The sequence below is a fragment of the Diaphorina citri genome, unplaced genomic scaffold, assembly GCF_000475195.1.
Source record: "Diaphorina citri unplaced genomic scaffold, Diaci psyllid genome assembly version 1.1 scaffold52, whole genome shotgun sequence".
NCBI classification, from domain to species: Eukaryota; Metazoa; Arthropoda; class Insecta; order Hemiptera; family Psyllidae; genus Diaphorina; species Diaphorina citri.
The window spans coordinates 370505-395108 of NW_007377489.1; the positions used below are offsets into that span (position 1 = coordinate 370505).

Sequence of the window (24604 nt, forward strand, 5' to 3'; positions counted from 1 at the left end):
AGCTTTAATTTTTTTTTTTTTTTTTTAATTCTCCATGGACAAAGAGTAAACCATAACATGTATTTTATTTAATGATGTTGAATTACTGTACTATGTATTTGTCAATAAATAAATGGTTATGTATTAAAAACAAAAAAAAAAAAAAAAATGAAAGTCTTATTAGCCGTATGCCCATATGTTTCAGAAACAACATCGGTTGTTTATCAAATCAATCTTTTGACTGAGTAAGAATGACTTACAAAATTGAAAACGGAGCTCTTTCACAACCAAACAATTTGTATACAAATTGAAACTTTAATTCACATTGAAGAAGTTGATGTTTATTTCGTGTTGACATCTCAAACGACGAGCTGATTTGAGTTTGAATCTTTGAAATAACATAAAATTAGGTAGATATCTACAGGGTACAGGATGGAACAATGCGGAACAGACTAAGCTGGTCTACTCCCTGTACTAAGGAATAATGAAAGTTGTTGCTTGTCTAGGTTGTTGGCACTCTAGATATATTTACCTTTCTGTTTCAGGTGGCAAGTATCCGTTCATGTTAAAGCTTTGCTTTTCTTCGGCTAGAAATGTCAATTCATCCTCGCGTCGCTACCGAGACAACTTTGAAGAGGAAGCAGACTAGATCCCCTCCTGCTCTTCTCTCACTCCTAAATATTTTTTTGATTTTTTACAATTACATTTTACTTATTGTGACCAGAAAGTGGAGGAACGGACATTACACGTTTTGCTGTGGTATTGTGACTCAATTGCAACAATGTAAGGATTTCCTGCAATCTGATTGGTTCCTTCGTTTTGGGTTGATGACTCATAGAACAGGACCCTCATTGTTTTTCCCGTAGGCTCTCTGTGTTTCCCGGAATGCATCATGTCTCTACTTTAGTCCGTGTTCAGTGCAATTTTCTCCTGCTTCATTTCGTCCTCTTTATAAATTTCCTGTGATGTTCACTTTAAATAATTATACCTCTCCTCGTGGCTTATCCCCTCCCCTCTCCTCTCTCAGGATCCTTTATTTCCCTCCCTTAGGATCCTTTATCTCCCCTCTTCTCCATTCTCAGGGTCCTGAATTATTACGTCTACAGTGGCCATTTGGTGATTCGTACGTGATACGATGGCTTTGGCCGTAGTAGGTAGGAAGTTACGGGTACCCAGTGTTATCCAAAAAGAGGTTATGTACGAGTAGATACGTTTTAGATGGTTGAAAACTTCAAATAGGGCAATAAAATTAGTATAGCATAACATACAGAATGGAAGGAGATGGGGAGAGAAAGAGAGAATATAATATAATGTTCAATGGTGGATGTGCCAAATGCACCAGTATTTAGGAGAGTAAAAAATGCATTTATTGACTGTCAAAATTAAATCAAATCCAAAACTTCAAATAGGACAATAAAATTAGTATAGCCTATAGCATAACATACAGAATGGAAGGAGATGGGGAGAGAAGGAGAGAATATGATAATTATAATGTTCAATGGTGGATGTGCCAAATGCACCAGTATTTAGGAGAGTAAAAAATGCATTTATTGACTGTCAAAATTAAATTAAATCCACACTTGGCGTTTGAATTGAAAGTCTTATTAGCCGTATGCCCATATGTTTCAGAAACAACATCGTTGTTTATCAAATCAATCTTTCGACTGAGTAAGAATGACTTACAAAATTGAAAACGGAGCTCTTTCACAACCAGACAATGTGTATACGAATTGAAACTTTAATTCACATTGAAGAAGTTGATGTTTATTTCGTGACGATCTCAAACGACGAGCTGATTTGAGTTTGAATCTTTGAAATAACATAAAATTAGGTAGATATCTACAGGGTACAGGATGGAACAATGCGTAAGAATATACAAGATTTTACGTAGGTAGGTACCTAATATTGCACCTAAACTTCACTTCACCTTCACACTATGTAATAGGACGTAGGTGCTTTTAAAAGTTCCAGAACTGCAGGGTGAAAAGTTGCAAGAGTCCATGTTCCCTTCTTTGAAGGAATAACTTATCAATATTGGAGGGAATAGTTGCAAAAGCAAGAGATAGGAAAGATTATTCACGCTCCTGGAGCGAAAATCACGCACATCCTGACCCAAATCTCACCATCCTGTATGAAATGCGATGTGTGCATGCGTATATATTGTGTGGGAGAAGAATGTGCTGGTGCTGAAATATTATTAGAAAAATAAAACGAACAAGAGAAAGACTAGAAGAAAGGGGAAAGGACGGATAGAAGAAGAAAGATGAGAGAGAGAGAGAGAGAGGAGGAGGAGAAGGAGGAGGAAGAGAAGGTAGAGAAGAGAGAGAGAGGGATAAGGAAAGGTAAAAATAATGAGATAGATATGGTGTGGGGTGGGAATGTCTGTTGTGGAAAACACTTGAGAGAGACAAAGAAGAACTAGAAGAAGTGAGGAAGACAGAATATGGGTGTTGTTAGTAGGTATTAGGGGTCTAGGGCTAGGAGCTATTATTTTACCAAGCACAGCACAGACCAACTCGATGGACAAATCGATCTGTAGTAATAGTAACTTGAAATCTAGCTACCATCTCACATATTAGACATACCTAAACCTAAACGACATACCTACCTAGTTAGAAATGTCATCAAAAGTACACCAGCTCAATGGGGCTCAACCACTTTTTTTTTTCTTCGCTGATAAAGGAAGTTCGAAACACGCTGATCTCAATAGAAATGCTTAAAATTTCAACTTAATCCGTATGTAGACGTGAGTATGCTGTGAGCTTTACTTGTATTGTAATACCCAACAACAACTTTAGTTCAGCCCTAATCCCCACCTCTGCTGATTCAAGTATCATTGTGTCTCTACACTGATGTAGATATGCTCCAAGTCAGGCTCGTATTGTTGTAAGTATTGTTCACTGCTGCTCCAAGTCGGGCCATTAAGATACGATACGCTCTTCATATTCTTCATAAACCTTAATGGCCTTAATGCGTTTGAGTACAAAAGAATCAGCAATGCTAGTTTTCAGTCAGCATAGTGCTTTTATTAAAACACTTCTTGCTCCTTTCTCAAGCATTCTTGTGCGCGGTTTTCCAATCCGTCTAAATTTCGTCATCCTTCTGATTCCCACAGTAATAACTTTACTTTCCGTGTCCTGGATTCCCACAGTGATACATATACGGTATGCCTAGATTGCTTAGTTGGTAGCGTGTCTGCCTTTTAAACACTAGGTCGCGGGTTCGATTACCGGCCGGGGCGGATTTTATCTTGAACAGACAAGGTTCATTCAGGGCTTTCCTGTCATCATTCTCTGTTCGCTTTAGGGACGATAAGACCTTAGCAGTTAGTTACAATTCCCTCTAACCAACCTCTTCAAAAACATAGGGTGGAAACTTGGCTTGGCTCTCTACCATACTATAGGGTATAGGGTCTGTAGGTTAGAGACCTAAGGGTACCTACCCTATACGAGACGAGTAGATAAAGATATATGTATAACAAATCCTTGGTGACCTCATCTCCCTTCCAGTCTAGACCAAGAACTTCATTATAATAAATTTTCCATTTCGAAACTTCATTTCAACTTTTGTGATGCAATGTTATTTTTTTCCCCTACCGTTGGAAATCCCTATGTTACTTATATGTATATATCTAAACAGCGTATTTTTTCTTCTTTTACATAGAAATTAATTCGCTGACAGCATTTCCTGAACAGGGCGAACTTTTTGCTTTAGAATCTTTCTTATCCTATGGAGGCAAAGCACAATTTGAAAGTTTGTTTATTACGTTTATTACAAGTAGGAAGTATACTTACATAACTTACATAATAGCTACATTTATAGGTCAGGCATCAGTTGATCAACTCACCCAATCACTTGTAGGTAGGTACCTAATAATTTGATTTGAGAAAAAGAAAAAGATACCTATCAAATCAAATTATTATTCAAGAGTTCACTCACAGTAAATTTTAGATTTCGAGTCCGTCGTAGCTAATTTCAGGGTTTTTCTATTTTTAGTTAACTTTTTTGAGTTTCAATGCACTCAAAGCTTTTTTTTCCTATACCTAGTGTTTGATTTTGAGTGCATCTAAAGCCAGGAACCTATGTGCTGTCTTGGATGTCCCAAGTCCCGACGTGACCTAATTTCTAATTTGCTGCAACACTCCTGCCCTTATAAGAATGAAATATGGCTGACGTAATAAATTGAAAACGTGAATTTTGAGGTATGTTGAGAAAACAGTCCCCACCCTGTCAAACGCATCACACGAATCTACAGAAAGAAGAGACTACTATCTACCTACATAGGTAGTAGGTAGGTACCTACTTGGACACAAATTTAAAACCTACTAGCAAGTATGAGCTTGCTACTCAAATAACCCTTGTCCGAAATGAGAGGGAGGGGGGTATCGATAGAATAGATGTAGATAGGTACCTACCTACTATGCTGATTGTCGATCGACGCGACGCTGGCAATGCGCATTATGACTTTACCTCATACTAGTGTATCTACAATAGATCAGTTGCGCTTACTTGGGTGATGTTTCAAAGTCATAGAGCAGGAAAAATGAGGACCAACGGAATTTTTCTTTTTCTTCGCACTGTTACAACTCTCATTCTTTTGATCTCAGGCCAAAAGCTGTTAACAGTGTAAATAAACACAGTCTTGTCTTGACAGTTGAGAGCTGAGTGAACCAAAGATCACCAACACCAATATGGTATCAGCTTCCTTATCTGCTAAAGAAATAGTAAAGGTTGAGTGCAAAGGGCATCCATCCACTCGTAAAATTTGCAGCCAAAACCCAATGTCAGCCCAAAGCAATAACCCTAGTTAGGGCTGATTGAGAGGCTGACGAAAAACGCCGACCCCGTCTGTTCACGGGAAAAGGCGAAGAAAAAGAAGAAGACCTAATTATAAACCAAAATCTAACATGCAACATGCAAACGTAAAAAGTAAAGCAAGTCTACCGATAAAAGTCTTGCCCAAAACTCGAAAGAAATAAACACTTACCTGCTGCTGGAGAGAGTTTGGTCAGAACACCCCATCTGGTCTTCCACTGCAAACACAACGAGAGAAAAATCACGTTAAAATAAATTAATACACCAAAAGCACAATTCACAAAGAATAGATACATTTGAGGTATGTTGAGAAAACAGTCCCCACCCTGTCAAACGCATGACACGAATCTACAGAAAAAAGAGACTACCATCTACGTAGGTAGGTACCTACTTGGACACAAATTTAAAACCTACTAGCAAGTACGAGCTTACTACTCAACTACCCCTTGTCCGGTAGGAGAGGGAGGGGGGGGGTATCGATAGAATAGATGTAGATACTGATTGTCGATCGACGCGACGCTAGTGTACCTACAATTTGTACATATAGGTACGACTGCATAAGTAGCAATACTATGCCTAGTAGGTACCTTCCAATTGTTTTTTACACAAGGAGGAAACCCAGACAGAACTGCACTAAAACAAAACCAAGTTTTTTGGTCTCGACGCGACTCCGAGACGTTTCGATTGCTATAAATTACAAGACCACTGTTTTAACCACACCTCCTGCCAAGCTAGTATATTTCACAGACGGGGAGGAAAAAACAAGAAGTCGGTAAAAACTCAAACATAATTCATTATTAAAACATTAATTTACTTTTCACTATTCTCCTGTTATTGGGAAAGTATGAGCGAGCCACGGAAAGGAGGTTGGAAACAAGTCTGTATTGCCAAAAGCTATTTGAACATCGAAGATTCATAAATATTATAAAAACAAGCAAATTCCCAAGAGATAAGGTTCAGATAAATACAATACGATGGCACGTATGATAGTCAATAAACGGACAAAGGATACAATCACTGTGGATTCTAGTTTTCTGAGGTCAGGTTATATTTGGTTGATTTTTCATACACTAAATTCAATAAATAGAACGTACCTATATCAATAAAAGGATATGAAATTTCAACAAGGGAAATCCAAGTTCAAATTTCAATCAGGAAAATGCTGATTGAAATTCTCAGTCACGTGACATTAGATTGTAGTACACTTACTTAATCCGTATGTAGACGTGAGTATGCTGTGAGCTTTACTTGTATTGTAATACCCAACAACAGCTTTAGTTCAGCCCTAAGCCCCACCTCTGCTGATTCAAGTATCATTGTGTACTCTACACTGATGTAGATATGCTCCAAGTCAGGCTCGTATTGTTGTAAGTATTGTTCACTGCTGCTCCAAGTCAGGCCATTAAGATACGCTCTTCATATTCTTCATAAACCTTAATGGCCTTAATGTATTTGAGTACAAAAGAATCAGCAATGCTAGTTTTCAGTCAGCATAGTGCTTTTATTAAAACACTTCTTTTTCCTTTCTCAAGCATGCGTAGTTTTTATATCCAATTCGTCTAAATTTTTTCATCCTTCTGATTCCCACAGTAATAACTTTACTTTCCGTGTCCTCGATTCCCACAGTGATACATACCATACGGTATGCCTAGATTGCTTAGTTGGTAGCGTGTCTGCCTTTTGATTCCCGGCCGGGGCGGATTTTATCTTGAACAGATAAGGTTCGTTCTCGGAACGGCTGGCTCTCCTGTCATCATTCTCTGTTCGCTTTAGGGACAATAAGACCTTAGCAGTTAGTTACAATTCCCTCTAACCAACCTCTTCAAAAACATAGGGTGGAAACCTGGCTAGAGACCTAAGGGTACCCTATACGATACAAGTAGATAAAGATATACATAATTATGTATAACAAATCCTTGGTGACCTCATCTCCCTTCCAGTCTAGACCAAGAACTTCATTATAATAAATTTTCCATTTCGAAACTTCATTTCAACTTTTGTGATGCAATGTTATTTTTTTCCCCTACCGTTGGAAATCCCTATGTTACTTATATGTATATATCTAAACAGCGTATTTTTTGATGTTAATTTTTTCCCCTACCGTTGGAAATCCCTATGTTACTCGTGTATTTTTACTTTTTTTTTCTTCTTTTACATAGAAATTAATTCACTGACAGCATTTCCTGAACAGGGCGAACTTTCTGCTTTTAGAATCTTTCCTATCCTGTGGAGGCAAAGCACAATTTGAAAGTTTGTTTATTACAAGTAGTAGGTAGGTATACTTACGTAATAGCTACATTTATAGGTCAGGCATCAGTTGATCAACTCACCCAATTACTTGTAGGTAATAATTTGATTTGAGAAAAAGAAAAAGATATCTACCTTTATTTATTATTCAAGAGTTCACTCACAGTAAATTTTAGATTTCGAGTCCGTCGTAGCTAATTTCAGGGTTTTTCTATTTTTAGTTAACTTAAAGCTAATTTTTGAGTTTCAATGCACTCAAAGCTTTTTTTACCTATAGTGTTTGATTTTGAGTGCATCTAAACCCAGGAACCTATGTGGTGTCTTGGATTTCCCGACGTGACCTAATTTCTAATTTGCTGCAACACTCCTGCCCTTATAAGAATGAAATATGGCTGACGTAATAAATTGAAAACGTGAACTATGGAGCAGAACTGGGAACTACGGAAGGAAATGGGGTACTCTACGACTTAACTCTCCTGCTGGTGAAGAAAATAGATATTAGGAAATAGAACCCATTCCTCTTCAATCCCAAGGATCGTAAAAGGACCTTGAGTCTGGTAGCTGTTACACACTAACAACCATTGTAACTACTTACACAGCCACTACCTAGTCTACTGCGGGTAGTTAGTTGGGTACGTGTATTTTATCCCAACTTGATCTTCTATCGTGGTCTTTCGACAGATCGTTTTGTAGGTATGCACTAATCAACTATGGTTCATCCATTTGAATATGGCAGCAAGGATTCATCTAAAAAGTAGGCTACGTTGCCAAACGTGTCAAAGGTTCAACGGTAATGAAGAAAATAGATATTAGGAAATAGAACCCATTCCTTTTCAGTCCTAAGGATCGTAAAAGGACCTTGAGTCTGGTAGCTGTTACACACTAACAAGCATTGTAATTGTAACTACTACACAGCTACTACCTAGTCTACTGGGTAGTTGGGTAGGTACGTGTATTGTATCCCAATTTGATCTTCTATCGTGGTCTTTCGACAGATCGTTTTGTAGGTATTATGCACTATTCAACTAATCATGATGTGTACTCGATATTTGTACAAATTCCACAGCAAAATTAGACCTTAGATCTGAAATGTTAGCAAATGTCGCGTGCATATGCAATCATCTGCTGAAAGACCAGGAAAATACTGAGGAAATACTATTGGGTATCTATCTATCTGAGGGTAGGATACTTGGGGACTTCAAGTAGATAGGTACTCCTCTTATAGAGCTAATCTTTGAAAAAACAGGAACAGTGGGACTGAGAAGGCTAGAGTGAGATAACGGAGAAAGAGAGGGAAGAGGGAGGAAGAAAGTTTATTAACGACGGAAAGTAAGAAGAACGCATTCGATAAAATATTTTAATAATAAAATTTTAAAATTTTCAGAAGTCAAGAAATGAAATGAGGTATGAATGATGAATTGATAATGAAGGTCTGAAATAGTGGCGTGTGGGGGACATTGGTATGAGGGGCAAGAAATGAGTCCTGAGTTCCTTCCCATGTTTCGGCTAAAACACTCCCGAAGTAGGATGAAAAGGAATAGTAGATATTAGTATAGTTGTATACGTAATGATAATATGTAGCTATCTTTACGTACAACTTACAATGGAGAATGGATACATAGATAGGCAGAAGCAGGTTCTGTCAAAACTTTGGCATAATGTACACTCTACCCTACTTATGACTTTCCACGTATTATTGTGTAGATGTATTATGTATAAAGATACATAAGTCTATAGATTTTATAAGGAAATATGTACCTACATAATAAGAAGGAGAAGTACAAAGAAGATATGTATTCACGCATCTTACGCTCACAGTTTTCGTCATTTCCGTAATAACAGAAATAAATAAGGTGATAATTGCTATAATTTCACAACACTTGACATTCTTGGCAAACCATTTCCTGTGTTTCTTGCAAAGTCATAAAACAACCTAGTGTTGATTAGTAGGTACCTACCTACCTATAACCTACCTACCTAGGGACATAATAAAATTATGAAGCTATAAAATAAAACTATGTATGAATGAATAATTATAATGGACCTTCGCACATTCAATGAATATCTACTCAAACTACTCATACTGAAGTAAAACAAGCTGGGCCCGTCCCTCCGGGAATTTTTTAGCCCGTAGTTTATTCGATCATGGTTAAAGAATACCTTTGTACCTACCTAATTAACTATATCCATTACCAAGTATCATGTAGCTATAGACATGTATGCCACGGTAGCGGCGGAGACCGGTGGAGTCCCAGGTTCGAATCCTGACAGAGTGGAGATTTTTCCAGCTCGACTCTACTTTGTGAATATTGGGCTTTGGACTACCTACAGCTAATCTAGTAGGTACCTACCTAAGACTGACCTTGAGTGCCGTCCAAATTGATTGTTGAAAATCGACTGAATGACTACCTACTTACATTGTAATTATATCGTAAGTGAGAGAGCTACAAACCTACAAGTGGGTAGGAGGGTAGGTAGGTACGTAAACAGATAGGGAACTACAAACCTACAAGGTTAAGTAAATACTCTTTGTAAATATATATGTACATACTCGTATGTTGAACATTCAGATGAAAAAAAAGAACTTTTTCGAAAAACATTTTGGTCATAAAAATCTTTGTTTTGAAAAGCACACTTTTTTTTCTAAACACACTTTGTCACACAAATGTAGGTATTTCTCTAATGACTTTTGTTGCACTTGTTCATTTTTTGCTTTCAACACTTTTTGCTTTTTGTTTAGCAATTATTACTGCCGAGCGAGACAATGTCTGTTGTGTCATTAAAGTCGTTAGTGAAAGGAATAAACAGTTTCAATTAGGAACCTATATAGATAGACTGAAAGTAGGTATCTGGCCCAAGGTAGGTAACTGGGTTAGGTACCCTCCATATAAGTTCCCTGTTATACATACATATTATATACCTAAAGATACCTATATTATTCAGTGTGCCAATCAATAGGTATAAAAAAGTAATTATCCCCCATTGAGCAATTATGTAGATATCTAGAAACCTACATTGCCCATTTACTTATTGCACCTTGTGGGTAATACCGCTATACAACCCATCAATTCTTGAACCCCATCAACAACCCCCATTCATTCTGGAACGGGACTGAATAAAAATTGCCCTAATTAATTCTAATTAACGTTTTTATTCTCCTGTATAGGTATACAGTGTACAGGTATAGCCATATACCTCCTGAAAAGTTGGAAACTGTTGTACCTATCTGCAGGGGTGATCACAGCCTCTACGGGCCTTCGTACTAATGGAGCTTGCCTCCCAAAACAAGACCCTGTATAGGTATATATACAGTGTACAGGTATAGCCATATACCTCCTGTAAAGTTGGAAACTGTTGTACCTATCTGCAGGGGTGATCACAGCCTCTACGGGCCTTCGTACTAATGGAGCTTGCCTCCCAAAACAAGAATACTAAGTAACTAATACTAGTATTTTATTTTCTCCTTTTTGGGGAGGGACCCGAAGTGGCAGCGAACAAACCCATGAAAAACTCCTGATGTGCAACCAGCTGGAGCGAACTTGCACCCAGAGACCATCGATCCCCTTCGGTGCAGCTACACCGCTACAACAACAACAACAACAACAACAACAACAACAACAACTTGCACCCACGCAGATCTTAATGAGGAGAACGAAAAGGCGATCGACCTACGCGACCTTTGAAACTTCTGGAGAGGAAAGATTTGATGAGAAAGAAGAGAGTAAGAAAGTAAGTAAGAGGAGGGACTGCTGGTTTCAGGGCCCTCTTGAAGAGGCCGAGCCCGGGGCAAATGGTACCGAATAGACCCCCCTAGGAGCGACCCTGGCTATCTGTAGAAAAAGTAATTAACGCTGCATTTTTTGATTGATAAGGTGAAAAAGAGTATAAAAGGTGTGCGATACCACGGGAAGAGAATATGGGAGGTGAGAGAGGGAGAGAGAGAGAGGGAGAGGAAAGGGCAATTATTGAAGGAGGATGATGAGAAGACAGCAGGGGAAGCACAGGATTTTTCACTTTAATTAGAATGCCATGGTCCTTTCCGTTCTACGGGTTCAAAATTTGCAAGTGAGTAAAATGTGTTAGCGATCGAGTCCTTCAAGACATCAAGAGTTATCATGTAAGAGACAGACTCAACTAGAGATGAATTTGTTGGGTATCTCCAAGCACATAGTCGACAAAACTTCGATCCCACCGGAAATCGAACCCGGGACCTCCGGAAATCGAAGCCGAAAGGTTGCTAAATGAGAGAAATTGAGGACCAAGGATGATAAACAAGGACTAAAAGGATTGCATGGAAGCATTGCAAGGCATCATAAGGTTCTGATTAAAAGTACTGAATATCATGGAATGTTAGCAACCCTTGATTGCGTCAATAAATCAAGACAACAAAATGCAACTTGAGGGTCTCTCATCAGTAGAATAGTTCGCAGTTGATTGAATGAGTCAGCAATTACCCCTGCAACATTTTCACCCTGCCCTTGCAACATTTTTATTTCTATTTAAGGTAAAAGTACTGAATATCATGGAATGTTAGCAACCCTTGATCGCGTCAATAAATCAAGACAACAAAATGCAACTTGAGGGTCTCTCATCAGCAGAATAGTTCGCAGTTGATTGAATGAGTCAGCAATTACCCCTGCAACATTTTCACCCTGCCCTTGCAACATTTTTATTTCTATTTAAGAGCCCATCTTACATCTATCAGCACATTTCCTCCTGTTTTAGTGAGCGTTAATGGCAATGGAAATTGGAAAGCGTCCATTATAATAGTGCTGTCTAACCATGATGTCGTTACTTTTGTTTCAAGTTTCCCCCAAAATGTTTCCCATTGACATTTGAAATGTCGAAGTCATTTTGTATGCTTTGTTTTGCTCTTGCCACGGTAGGTATGTGTATACTTAGGTACATAACAAAACAATTATAAAGAAAGGGAGAGGATGTTTGATGTCTATGACATTTTCTGGTCTTCTGCCCCGTAGGTACGGTAAGGTGGGTACTTGAAATCGACATTCAAAATATCAAGGTTTGAAGTAGAATTTTGAGCCCCATAACATGACTATAAAACAAAAGCCATTCCAAAAAACACGGACAAAATATCCCTCCCCAAATTTCCCGAGTAAAAGTTGCCGTGCGTTCCCTCCTAACCACAATATCTCTCACAGCTCCTGCGTTTCCAGTAACACACAAAATGGAGACCATAATCTGTTTTTAAGTGACGGCAAATGCAGTAGTCACAGCATAAGCGTATTGTGTATGCAACAAACATTCCTGAGATTTCCTATACCTATTGAGCAGATAAAGCACGATTGAGATATTTATCTTCAACTCTGATGAAATTGTGTATCTGTCAAAGAGCATTTGCAAAACTAGAAGCACGTTGATCAGTACCCTCCACCTTATACCGTACTATATGAAAGGATTGTAAGGAATTTTAACATTTCTTGATTTTGTCGTTTGAAATTCAATTGAAATGCAACCATTGCAGAAAAAATTGTGGCACTGGCACTGGGACGTGATTGAGCAGAGTGATAAAATGAAAATGTAGAAATGGGACAAGACAGGAGATAAATGACGCTCATCCTGGTATAAATTCTGATGGAATACATTCTATCAATATTGCACCCAGCATCAATATTCAAGCGGGGAAGGTATAACTTTTTTGTACGTGAAAACTTTAGTAAAGTTATTGAATTTTCATCTTCCATACCAAGATTAGATATTTTTAGTTTTGAAAATTTATAATTCATATGCCAAGAAAGAAATTGTCACATACCAAGATTAGATATTTTTAGTTTTGAAAATTTATAATTCATATGCCAAGAAAGAAATTGTCACATTTTGTCTTCAGTTTCGTATATTTTTATGAAAACTTGGAGACGTGACCCACCACCCCACCAAGATTATTCATGCACCTATCTAATCTATGTATCTATCCAACTAGCCATACATAAAGACACCAATAGGTAATTAGATATATCATGGTGAAATTTTCTTCCCTGTTTCGGACCTTTTTGAAAAGAAATTGATGTTTTTATGATCGCCTACAAGTGATCAAATGAATTTCCTAATCATAAAATTGAAATGAAATTTTGTAGATTATATGTATAATAAGTCTAACCCTGTTTTATTGTCGAAATTTCTCCCTCAAATGACGAGGCTCATAAAAACCTTATCCGTTCATAAAATAATCATAAATATTGTTTTTATCCGTAAGAGTTATTGAAAAAGTTAAACAGTGAAACTTTAGTAATTAAAACTAGGTAGGTATAGTGTTATGGATGCAACAATAACGTGTGGCTGTGTGAGTTCATCCAAGTTAGTTTGTGTGAAGAACATGAAGGAATGGCGTGATGAGAAATTCTACAGGGAAATAAGTATTGCTCTTAATATTGCCTTTGCGGATTTCAGTATGCCATAGGTTGGTAAAAGCAAATGATGCTAAGTAATTCAATATGTTCTTCTTTCTTATTGTTCTTTTTCCACGCCTGGGGTATTCATTCTCCCATTCTTAGACCCAATAGGATTGAAAATATGGTGCCAATCGTAAAATAGACAACGGCTCTTCATCTTCTTGTTGTAAAACTCTGTTTAAATAAGTATTGCTCTTAATATTGGCTTTGCGGATTTCAGTATGCCATAGGTTGGTAAAAGCAAATGATGCTAAGTAGGTAATTCAATATGTTCTTCTTTCTTATTGTTCTTTTTCCACGCCTGGTATAATTGTATTAGAGAGATTCAATTCAACTTTCACAGCTTTGTTTTCCATTATTGCATTGTTGTTGTACTCCTGGTGCTTTCGCTTTCCAAAACAATGGTACCTTCCCCACTTTTATGTTTCAACACATTTAAAGATTTGTGAAAACATAATCAAGTTATTTTTTTTTTTTTTCCAAGCTCGTTCTGTTTTCCATTCCGAGCTATTTGAAGAAGTTTCAGAACTCGGACTATATGAAAGGTAAGATTTTTTTTTTTTTTCCAAGCTCGTTCTGTTTTCCATTCCGAGCTATTTGAAGAAGTTTCAGAACTCGGACTATATGAAAGGTAAGGTAATAACGTTTGTCTGCGAAAAATAACAACAGATATATGGGTAGTCTTTGAGCTCTAATTGTCCAAAAATTCTATCATAAAGAAAGACTTGACCATATCAAACGCTATTCCACAGTTTGTCTGGACATGATTTTTTGACATGATCATCATAGTTGGATAACATCTAGGTACGTATTTTACGAGCAGGAGATGAGTGTATTGCAGATATTCTGAGATTTCTGAGTCCAACAGTTGTAGCCCTTAGATGGAAGAAATGGTTAGAAGGAACCTCTGGCTATAACTTTAAAGATATCACTTATATTGACTTTTATTTCCCGGAATTCCGGGGTTCAATAAAAGAAATTTAAAGTTGTAGCCCTTAGATGGAAGAAATAGTCAGAAGGAACCTTTGGCTATAACTTTAAAGATATCACTTATATTGACTTTTATTTCCCGGAATTCCGGGGTTCAATAAAAGAAATTTAATAGATACCTATCTTCCTATCTACCTACCGAATGGTCGCTCGACGCCGACGGCTCATTTTACTACCTTGCCTGGGCTATCTCTCCGTTATTTCTGCCTCTCTCTACCATACCAACTTTTATTGCCTGCAAACTCTCATTCAGCTGGAGAAACAAAAGTTCATTAATATTTCCAGTTCGGGGGGGCGGAAAGGCTGTTCGGGATTTTGGAATTGGAACGCAACATGAGGCCATAGAGAGAGGGGGAGGGAGGGAGAGAGGGGAAAGGGATCCCATAGAGGGGAGTCATAGAGAGAGGAGAAGGAGGAAGGGAGCGGGATCCTATAGAGGAGGAGTTCGAGGGGAAAGAGAAGGGGATCCCATAAAAGGGAGGGGTCATGGAGAGAGGGGGAGAGGGAGAGGAGAAGAGGATCCTATAGAGAGGAGGGGGGAGGTCATAGAGAGAGGGGTTCAAGGGGAGGAAGGGAGAGAGGGAGAGGGGAAGGGGATCCCATAGAGGAGATGGTCATAGAGAGAGGGGTTCGAAGGGAGGGAGGAAGGAAGGGGAAGGGGATCCCATAGAGGAGACGGTCATAGAGAGAGGGGTTCAAGGGGAGGAAGGAAGGGAGAGAGGGAGAGGGGAAGGGGATCCCATAGAGGAGACGGTCATAGAGAGAGGGGTTCGAAGGGAGGAAGGAAAGGGAGGACGGGATCTCATAGAGGGGTTTGAAGGAAGGAAAAGGGAAAGAGAGGGACCCCATAAATCTTTCCCGCATTACAATAAAACTTTTGTGTTATTTTACTGCTGAACTTTGTGGAGTTGTTCAGTCGAAAACGATGACAACTTCCTCTATACATATGTAACGGCATGACGGCTCACACATTCACAAATTCGGAGCTCTGGTTTTTGCTGACTTTCGAGCGTGAGTCAGTGAGAAATCAAAAATATGGTACAGAAAAAAAAAACGAGAGATCTCAAATGTCATGAAGTGTTTAAAAGCTCATTTGGTTCTTTTAAGCTCGGCCTGGAAATTGTGTCCTATTTTGGAATTGAGAGACGTCCAAAACTTTTGGGATGACCGTTACACCTCTTCCTGTTCCTGTGCTTTCTTTAGAGAAAAGTCGAGAAGTGTCATGTTGACAAAATGTATTTTTAATGTCAATAATATGAACTGTCGTCTTCAGTGCCCACGGGGTGTGGAAGGAAGCGCGGGACTTCACTATCTTTTCACCCTCGGTAACGGCAGAGAAGGGGGTATTCTGGGACGTCCAAAACTTTTGGGATGGCCGTTACACCTCTTCCTGTTCCTGTGCTTTCTTTAGAGAAAAGTCGTTTCACCCTCGGTAACGGCAGAGAAGAAGGGTAACATCAGAGAAGGGGGTATTCTGGGACGTCCAAAACTTTTGGGATGGCCGTTACACCTCTTCCTGTTCCTGTGCTTTCTTTAGAGAAAAGTCCAAAAGTGTCATGTTGACAAAATGTATTTTTAATGTCAATAATATGAACTGTCATCTTCAGTGCCCACGGGGTGTGGAACGAAGCGCGGGACTTCACTATCTTGGACAGTGTATTAAGATTTTCAGGTATCCGGGTATCAGATATTCTGGTGCACATTTTTTGGTGAATGTGCCCGTGCCTTCATGACAAGAGGACATAAAATCCAACTATAATTAGGTGTGGATCATCGGTCATTCTTGGGGGAGGGAGGAACAGAGTAAAGAGGTAGGACAAGAGGCCATTGCTAAGACTAGGGGGAAGAGATGAGAGAAGGAGAGATCTTTGATATCAGTCTTGGACATCAAGTGACATAAGGAGACGAGGGAAGAAGAAGAGGAATGAAAAGGAGAGAAATGGACAGAACTGGAACATCGGTGTACAGTTGGTTGGAAAAGAAGAAAAGGAGGAAGGAGGAGGTGACAAGGACGTGGAGGAGGAGGAAGAAGAGGAGAAGAAGGAGGCGAAAAAAAGTTTGCCAAAGACTCAGCACTTGTATTGGAGAATTCAAGCTGTCAACTTTACTGTATAATCTCCTCCGAAACATTATTTTGGATGTTCTTCGATTACAGCATATTTGCACGAGAAATAGCCACAACGGTATTCTAAAGCTAGAACTCAGGTGTATGAGGTACCTACTAAGGAAATAAGGTAGGTACAAACAATTTTCTAAGGAAACTTACAGGTTTATACCCAACACAAAGCATTAGGAGAAAGAAAAAAACATTCAAAAACATAAAGGCTGAAGTGCTGTGGAACAAAAAACTACATCGCTCGACATGTAAGATGTAAGAAGCTGATGACATAAAAATAATAATCCGATTACAGAAGGGGAAAAGACTTGACAAAAATAAACATGAAAGAGAAGCAATAATATTTGTTCAGGAGGGACGAAATGGTGACCTGGAGGCATTTTCATAATATTCTATGAAATCTTTCAGTGCGTGCTTCCGTATGTTATGTAAATAAAAATAATGTTTTTTTCTCACGCAGTTTTATTTTCTTGGAGAAATAAAAATACATATTTTCTTCTATGAACATGGCTGTAAGCATGTCTTGTATGAAAGGTTACTGAAAACTGTGCTGTGGAACAAAAAACTACATCGCTCGACATGTAAGATGTAAGAAGCTGATGACATAAAATAATAATCCGATTACAGAAGGGGAAAAGACTTGACAAAAATAAACATGAAAGAGGAGCAATAATATTTGTTCAGGAGGGACGAAATGGTGACCTGGAGGCATTTTCATAATATTCTATGAAATCTTTCAGTGCGTGCTTCCGTGCAAAGGCCGGAACTGCTGCATCTGCAGGCTACGAAACAAACACAAAGGCGGTGGAAACTGTGGACAGTTCGTATTATTTATTTAGAATTTGGAGCTTATGCGGCTTTCCATAAAAAAGCGATATAATATTTTGATGCTTTAGCATCCCCACAGACATTGAATTCATTAGGTTGCTTCAGCACCATTGAATTTTACTCTTTCCTGTGTTCTAGAAGGGATGTTATGCGGCTTGCCATAAAAAAGCGATATAATATTTTGATGCTTTAGCATCCCCACAGACATTGAATTCATTAGCTTGCTTCAGCACCACTGAATTTTAATCTTTCCCGTGTTCTAGAAGGGATGTGAGCTTGAGTTGAAAAAGGTCCAGCATCAGCATATGTTTTACACACTGTAATGTACCGTTTATTAAAATTAAAAACGTTTTCGAATATTGAGGAGTATGGATCTTAAAACTACACATCAGGTTAGGTACCCTGCTAAGCGTATAAAGCGACAAGAAATGAATCCAAGTATCCAAGGAACGTCTAATGAAAGAATCTTCACCATCACAGTGATTCCATAAAAACGGCAGACAATTTTAATTGCGAAAACACAAGACAAGTACGAAATAATGTGAGTGTAAAAAATTTTATTTGCAGAAATGCAAGAACGAGAGAGAAAAGAATAATTGCGCCCCGACAGGAAACTATAAATTGTTCTACTTTAACTTCTCGGGGTAGAAAGATATGGGTGCGCACTTCCGGTTGTGAAAGTTTGAACACGAAGGAAATTCAACATGGCGTTGTACAGGAAAATTTTGTGTATTTCGTTGCCTCTTCTTACACAGTAACTAAATGATAACTCATAGAAAATGGGAATTTGGGAAACTGGAAGAGAATGAATGACCTAGGCCCTAGGCCCAAGGTGTGAATTTGGCTATAAAAAAATCTTCCTAGAGACTCTTTGCTAGAGACCGGGATGTATTTTCAAATCCTACAACCCAAACATGGAATAATCTATACCTACCACCGAGCTACTATAGCTACGAGCTACTATAGCTATGTAGTATTGATACATATTAGGTTTTTACTTTTCACAACTAGTTTGGAAAATGCAAAGTACCTACATTTCGGCAAGTTCAGAATTAATCCACTTAACACTTTCTCGGGGGAGGACGGGATCTCATAGAGGGGTTTGAAGGAAGGAAAAGGGAAAGAGAGGGATCCCCATAAATCTTTCCCGCATTACAATAAAACTTTTCTTGTGTTATTTTACTGCTGAACTTTGTGGAGTTGTTCAGTCGAAAACGATGACAACTTCCTGTATATGTAACGGCATGACGGCTCACACATTCACAAATTCGGAACTCTGGTTTTTGCTGACTTTCGAGCGTGAGTCAGTGAGAAATCAAAAATATGGTACAGAAAAAAAAATCTGGTGTGGACATCACACGACTTTCCTTATCCTATTGAATGATGCTTATTTGAGTGTTCTTTTACCCTAACTTTTACAATATGAGAGATCTCAAATGTCATGAAGTGTTTAAAAGCTCATTTGGTTCTTTTAAGCTCGGCCTGGAAATTGTGTCCTATTTTGGAATTGAGAGATCTCAAATGTCATTAAGTGTTTAAAAGCTCATTAGGTTCTTTTAAGCTCGGCCTGGAAATTGTGTCCCATTTTGGAATTGAGATGGATTAATATTGGCGTCATTCTTTCAAAAGAACGAGCTCCTATCAATAACAAGGTAATCTGATAAATAGGTAACCACAATAAAAAGAGTATATAAATAAGAACAAGAAGTACCTAGGTACAGGTTTCTACCCCATATATGTAGTCTAATGTACTTATGGAGGAAGGTATATCGATATCGATTGAAATTCTTTGCACAACACTAGGGCATCGTTTTATATGGATAATAAGAACAAAAAGTACCTAGGTACAGGTTTCTACCCCATATAATATGTAGTCTAATGTACTTATGGAGGAAGGTATATCGATATCGATTGAAATTCTTTGCACAACACTAGGGCATCGTTTTATATGGATTAAAAAATAACAAAAAGAAAAGATAAGAGATGTATTTATTATTTATTCGAAAAATATACCTAAAGGCTATACTTATAGGTAACATAAAAAAGTTTAGCATGGAAAAAAATATATAATGGAAAATTTCTCGAGGCGGAAAATCTGTTTTGAAATAATATTTATCAGATTAAGATTGGTAGATTTGTAGCACGTTTGTACTTTTGTACTTTTCTTAGTACCTACACTACCTACCAGAATCATGGCTTGTGTGTAGAGAATATGGATTATATAGAACTGTAGAATGAGATAACTTAAAGATACTCGTATCTACTAGTTAGTATAAGTAGGTCTACTCTACACCAAAAATATACTTAAAAATTGAATAAAAAATAAAATGAAAACCTTACAGTTACAGCAGACATCAGCTAAAAAACAACATCAAGAGTCCTGTTCCCTGTTCAAAAAAAAAAAAAAATGTCCTTTATAATTTGTGTTCCTCTCGCAGTTAGAAATCTCCTGGGCTTTTCCTCTCTAACGTACGTAACGTTACAAAATTTCACATCACCGGTGACTTTACTAGAACGGATTTCCCCGTCAAGGTAATCTGTCTTCGTTGACCCACTTTTGGAGGGATAGGACGAGGATTTTTAATGATGTTTGTTTTTGAACGTTGGAAACCTAGGATCCTTTAACAGAATAGAGCTTGTTTATTCTGCTTGGATAGGCCTGGATTTGGGATATATTAGGTTTTAAATACACCTTTATCGGGAGTAGGTACCTACATAGGTCTATGTCTAATTAGCATAGTGGCCATTAATTAGGTACCTATACCTATTGATAACTGACCTGACCTGATCCCAAAGGTTCTACTAATCCTAGTTCCCTCCTATCAACCTTCTGAATTTGAAAGGAGGACCAAGATAGCTCATACCATTATAACAATTTGTGCTAGCCTAATAAAACTAGTCCACAAAGTTCGTAAAATAACGGAGGAGTTTCTAAAACGTCAAAATATGTTGGTATGTAGGTATATGAATACGAGTATTAGACGAGTACATTGGTGATTTTGGTATTTACCTATAATATTTTAACGTTATCTATCTACATACTTACCATAAATGCTACCCAACATAAATAAAGTAAGTAGGTACAACCGCGATTTAACTGTGGGAGGGTCAAACATCAAATACCCTTCTGGGTTGGGGCAAATAGATTGGTCTGACAAAAGCGTCGAACATTCATTTTAATAAACTGCAATAAAAATGTAAATTCAACCTGGAATGACATTTATACTGCAGGGGCGATTAACGATATTTACCTAACGGTAATAGATTCTGGAGATATTTTGTTTACAGACAGACAGACACACACACAGACAGACAGACAGACAGACACACAGACAGACACACACACGGACCAATGGCTGAAACTTTGGATTTAGGCTCTAGGGACCTCAAAACGTGTTCTGGCACTAAAAACTGACCATCGAAAATTTGACCCGATTACATTACTTTCCTTCCTATAGGATAAGGAAAGTAAAAAGGGTGGAAAAGATATCTAATATACTGATTGCTAATAGGGAGTACCTACACCCATAAATAATTTGGTGGTGAAAACTCAAAAAGTGATACCGAGGAAGGTAGATAGAGATTACTCCTGAGAATCCCTATTGGAAATCCAGGGTGAAGGAGTAGTACAGATGTACAGAGTACAGTTCTTCTGGTATACAAGGTACAGGGTACAGCCCATGTTCCATTTACCATTTTACTAATTTATTCTTCCGCACAGAAAACTCCACCACCCTCATCTTTTAGGATTCGCCCCCGACGAGTCGCGAATTGCATTGTCTGATTGCTACTTAATAGGGAGTACACCCATGAATAATTTGGTGGTAAAAACTCAAAAAGTGGTACCGAGGTAGTTATAGATACATAATTATACTACTTTCTACAATATACGAGTGATTACTCCTGAGAATCCCTATTGGAAATCCAGGGTGAAGGAGTAGTACAATTCTTCTGGTAAACAAGGTATAGGGTAACGTACAGCCCATGTTCCATTTACCATTTTACTAATTTATTCTTCCGCACAGAAAATTCCACCACCCTCATCTTTTAGGATTCGCCCCCGACGAGTCGCGAATTGCATTGTTATCTTTCCAGTCATTTGTTTGAATTCAATTTATGTCTCTATCGCTAAGTTCGATCTCATTGTGTGCCGGGTTGCATTTCCATTATCATTGGCCGGAATTAAATATATGTAAACCCTTGTTTATGATGAACCCTAATGTAGGGAGAAAGGGGAGTAATTATTTCCGCCACCTCTTTGGTCCTCGAAGGAATTTTGGATGATCTCATTGTGTACCGGGTTGCATTTCCATTATCATTGGCCGGAATTATAAACCCTTGTTTATGATGAACCCTAATGTAGGGAGAAAGGGGAGTAATTATTTCCGCCACCTCTTTGGTCCTCGAAGGAATTTTGGAGAAAATTAAGACAATAGAATAGGAGTTATAGGAGGAAATTAGGATAGAATTATCACCTGCCTCGGTGGTGCAGTGAGCAAGAGGCACTCGTTTGGTAATCAGGAGGGCGTGGGTTCAATCGTCCAAATCCAGCCTAGCGAAATTGGTTCACAAGTGGACCCCTACTGTTGAACCCTTTATCAATCGCGGGGAAAAATGTTAGGTAAAGCCAAAAAATAGTTTGATCATTTTGATGAACAATTTCAAAAACACATCTTCTTTTTCTTTCTATGGAAGTTCTGGTAAGCATGATCTTACAGAGACTGAAGAGGTTCGTACCTAATATTTGAAAAGGCTATTAAAGCTTTTTTTTTTAATATTTCGGTATTGAAGTTATCAAGATCTATAATAGCTACCTCCTCTTTTCGGAGTTCTGGTAATGGCATTTCCTTTTTTCATTTTCTTCTTTTCTCTCGTCTGTCTCTTTTGTTTGAATTTTCCGTTAGAACTCTGTGGGGAAGGAACTCGTTACCTAGGTATGAACAAGATATCGCATTCATTTATGAAATTTAGGTGAAGCTGTCAAATTAAATTTAGATGTATGTTATAGGTGCATAGACATAGGTAGAAACTAGAACATCTATACTTATCTAGTATTCTAGCAAAATAATTGGTCGAATACCCGAAACCGGGAAAAATCCGAAGAACAAACCAAAAATAGTATGGTAATGTAATGGTCCACAGCTTTTTAGTCCGTCCTGCCTTTATTATTACTAATAATAAAAGGTATAGTGGACGGACTATTGTATTCGCTTCGGTGTCGGTCGGTCTGTCCGTCAGTCAGTCAGTCTGTCTGTCCCCATAGAAGGACTTATCCAAACCTGGTCGACCTATATATCAAATTAAAGGTCTTTTTACCAGGATCACGAAAATGGTGGTGCAAATTTTGTCCAGAAAACCATAAAGCCAAAAAACCAAAAAAAACTGGTTTTTGCGGGATTTTTTTCACATTTTCTCACACAAATAAGCTCTGATCTTGAAATTTGTCGCGACGACCTATGAACTCAAAGAGAGAAAGTTTTAGATAACACTTCAGTCGATCATTTAAGACCGATGTTAGCGTCACCTATGTTAAGCTACGTCGAGCAAGGCCAATAAATGGATGGGTGACTTAAACATTATATTGGGAATAAAGGGAGAACGGGCTCCAGTCTTGATTTTAAATCATTACATGAAAGTAAAATCAAAAAATCAAATCAAGAATAATAATAAACTGAATATTAAACAAATTAGGTAGGTACATAGGTACTGATCGAATAAACTACGGGCTAAATAATTCCCGGAGGGACGGGCCCAGCTTGTTTATATTTAACTAGGTATATTTATTTCAAAAATCTGGTGTGAACATCACACGACTTTCCTTATCCTATTGATTGATGCTTATTTACCTTAACTTTTACAATATCTCTAACCGTTTTGTCGCTATAGCTGAAAACCGCCAAAAAACGGTCGAAATCTGTCCAAAAGCGGTCAAAATACCGCCAAGCGCAGCAACCATCTCAACCAAACGTTTTGTGTCGCATCCTTGTCACATTTGACATCTACATACCAAATTTCAAGTCTCTAGCTCTTACCGTTCTCGAGATATTTTGTTTACAGACACACGGACACACAGACACACACACGGACCAATGGCTGAAATTTTGGATTTAGGCTCTAGGGACCTCAAAACGTGTTTTGCTGTTGGGCCATTTATCAATCGCGGGGAAAAATGTAGGTAAAGCCAAAAAATAGTTTGATCATTTTGATGAACAATTTCAAATACACATCTTCTTTTTCTTTCTATGGAAGTTCTGGTAAGCATGATCTTACATAGACTGAAGAGGTTCGTACCTAATATTTGAATTTTTTAAAAAAAAAAAAAAAAAAATATTTCGGTATTGAAGTTATCAAGATCTATAGCTACGTGCGATCTTTTCGGAGTTCTGGTAATGGCATTTCCTTTTCTCATTTTCTTCTTTTCTCTCGTCTGTCTCTTTTGTTTGAATTTTCTGTTAGAACTCTGTGGGGAAGGAACTCGTAAGTAGGTACCTAGGTATGAACAAGATATTGCATTCATTTATTAAATTTAGGTGAAGCTGTCAAATTAAATTTAGATGTATGTAGGTGCATAGACATAGGTAGAAACTAGAACATCTATACTTATCTAGTATTCTAGCAAAACAATTGGTCAAATACCCGAAACCGGGAAAAATCCGAAGAACAAACCAAAAATAGTATGGTAATGTAATGGTCCACAGCTTTTTTGATGGAGAAGAAATTGTTCAAGCATTGCCTTTTGCTATTGGACATTTTCCAATATAGGGTCCATTATCTATGTACCTACAGTGCATTTGAATAGCTATCCGAAATATTATTACAGGTACCTATATACCTACATTATTATAGGTACCTATACCTACATTATTATAGGTATTGGCAGTTTTATTCTATTTCTATTCTAATGCTTCATCAACAAATCTCTCCACTCCACAGACCCGTATTGAGTTCGCGCACCCAGAAAAATGGGTTATAAATGCCAGAACAATATATTAGTGCTGCATGAAAACCCCTAAATCATGACGGGTCTGGCTCCCCTAAATTCCTGCTTCCCCCCTAAAATGCCACGGTTTCAAGTCTGATAATTTCTTTGCCTGAATTATTTCAACCCGAAGTGGAATTTTCCATCTTTGGACTTATTTGAGTTTACATAATTCGATTAGATGTTCCTCTTTTGGTTTCTTTTCAGAATGGCAAAAAAAGGATAGGGAAATATGGGGAA

The 24604-nt window shown here is 38.0% G+C and overlaps 2 protein-coding genes across 2 annotated transcripts in view; one reads left to right on the plus strand and one right to left on the minus strand.

Moving 5' to 3' along the window:
• The window catches only part of LOC103516281 (heterogeneous nuclear ribonucleoprotein L), a 117261-nt gene extending 116512 nt beyond the window's left edge, over positions 1-749 (plus strand). Inside the window, exon 11 of the mRNA XM_026828673.1 lies at positions 525-749. Within this exon, the coding sequence (XP_026684474.1) occupies positions 525-628 (104 nt within the window). The 3' untranslated portion in view covers positions 629-749. The remainder of the gene's footprint in view (positions 1-524) is intronic.
• A 4170-nt stretch (positions 750-4919) lies between these two features.
• Positions 4920-24604, minus strand: part of LOC103516479 — a 37917-nt gene continuing 18232 nt past the window's right edge. The window contains exon 3 of the mRNA XM_026828576.1: positions 4920-5012. Within this exon, the coding sequence (XP_026684377.1) occupies positions 4920-5012 (93 nt within the window). The remainder of the gene's footprint in view (positions 5013-24604) is intronic.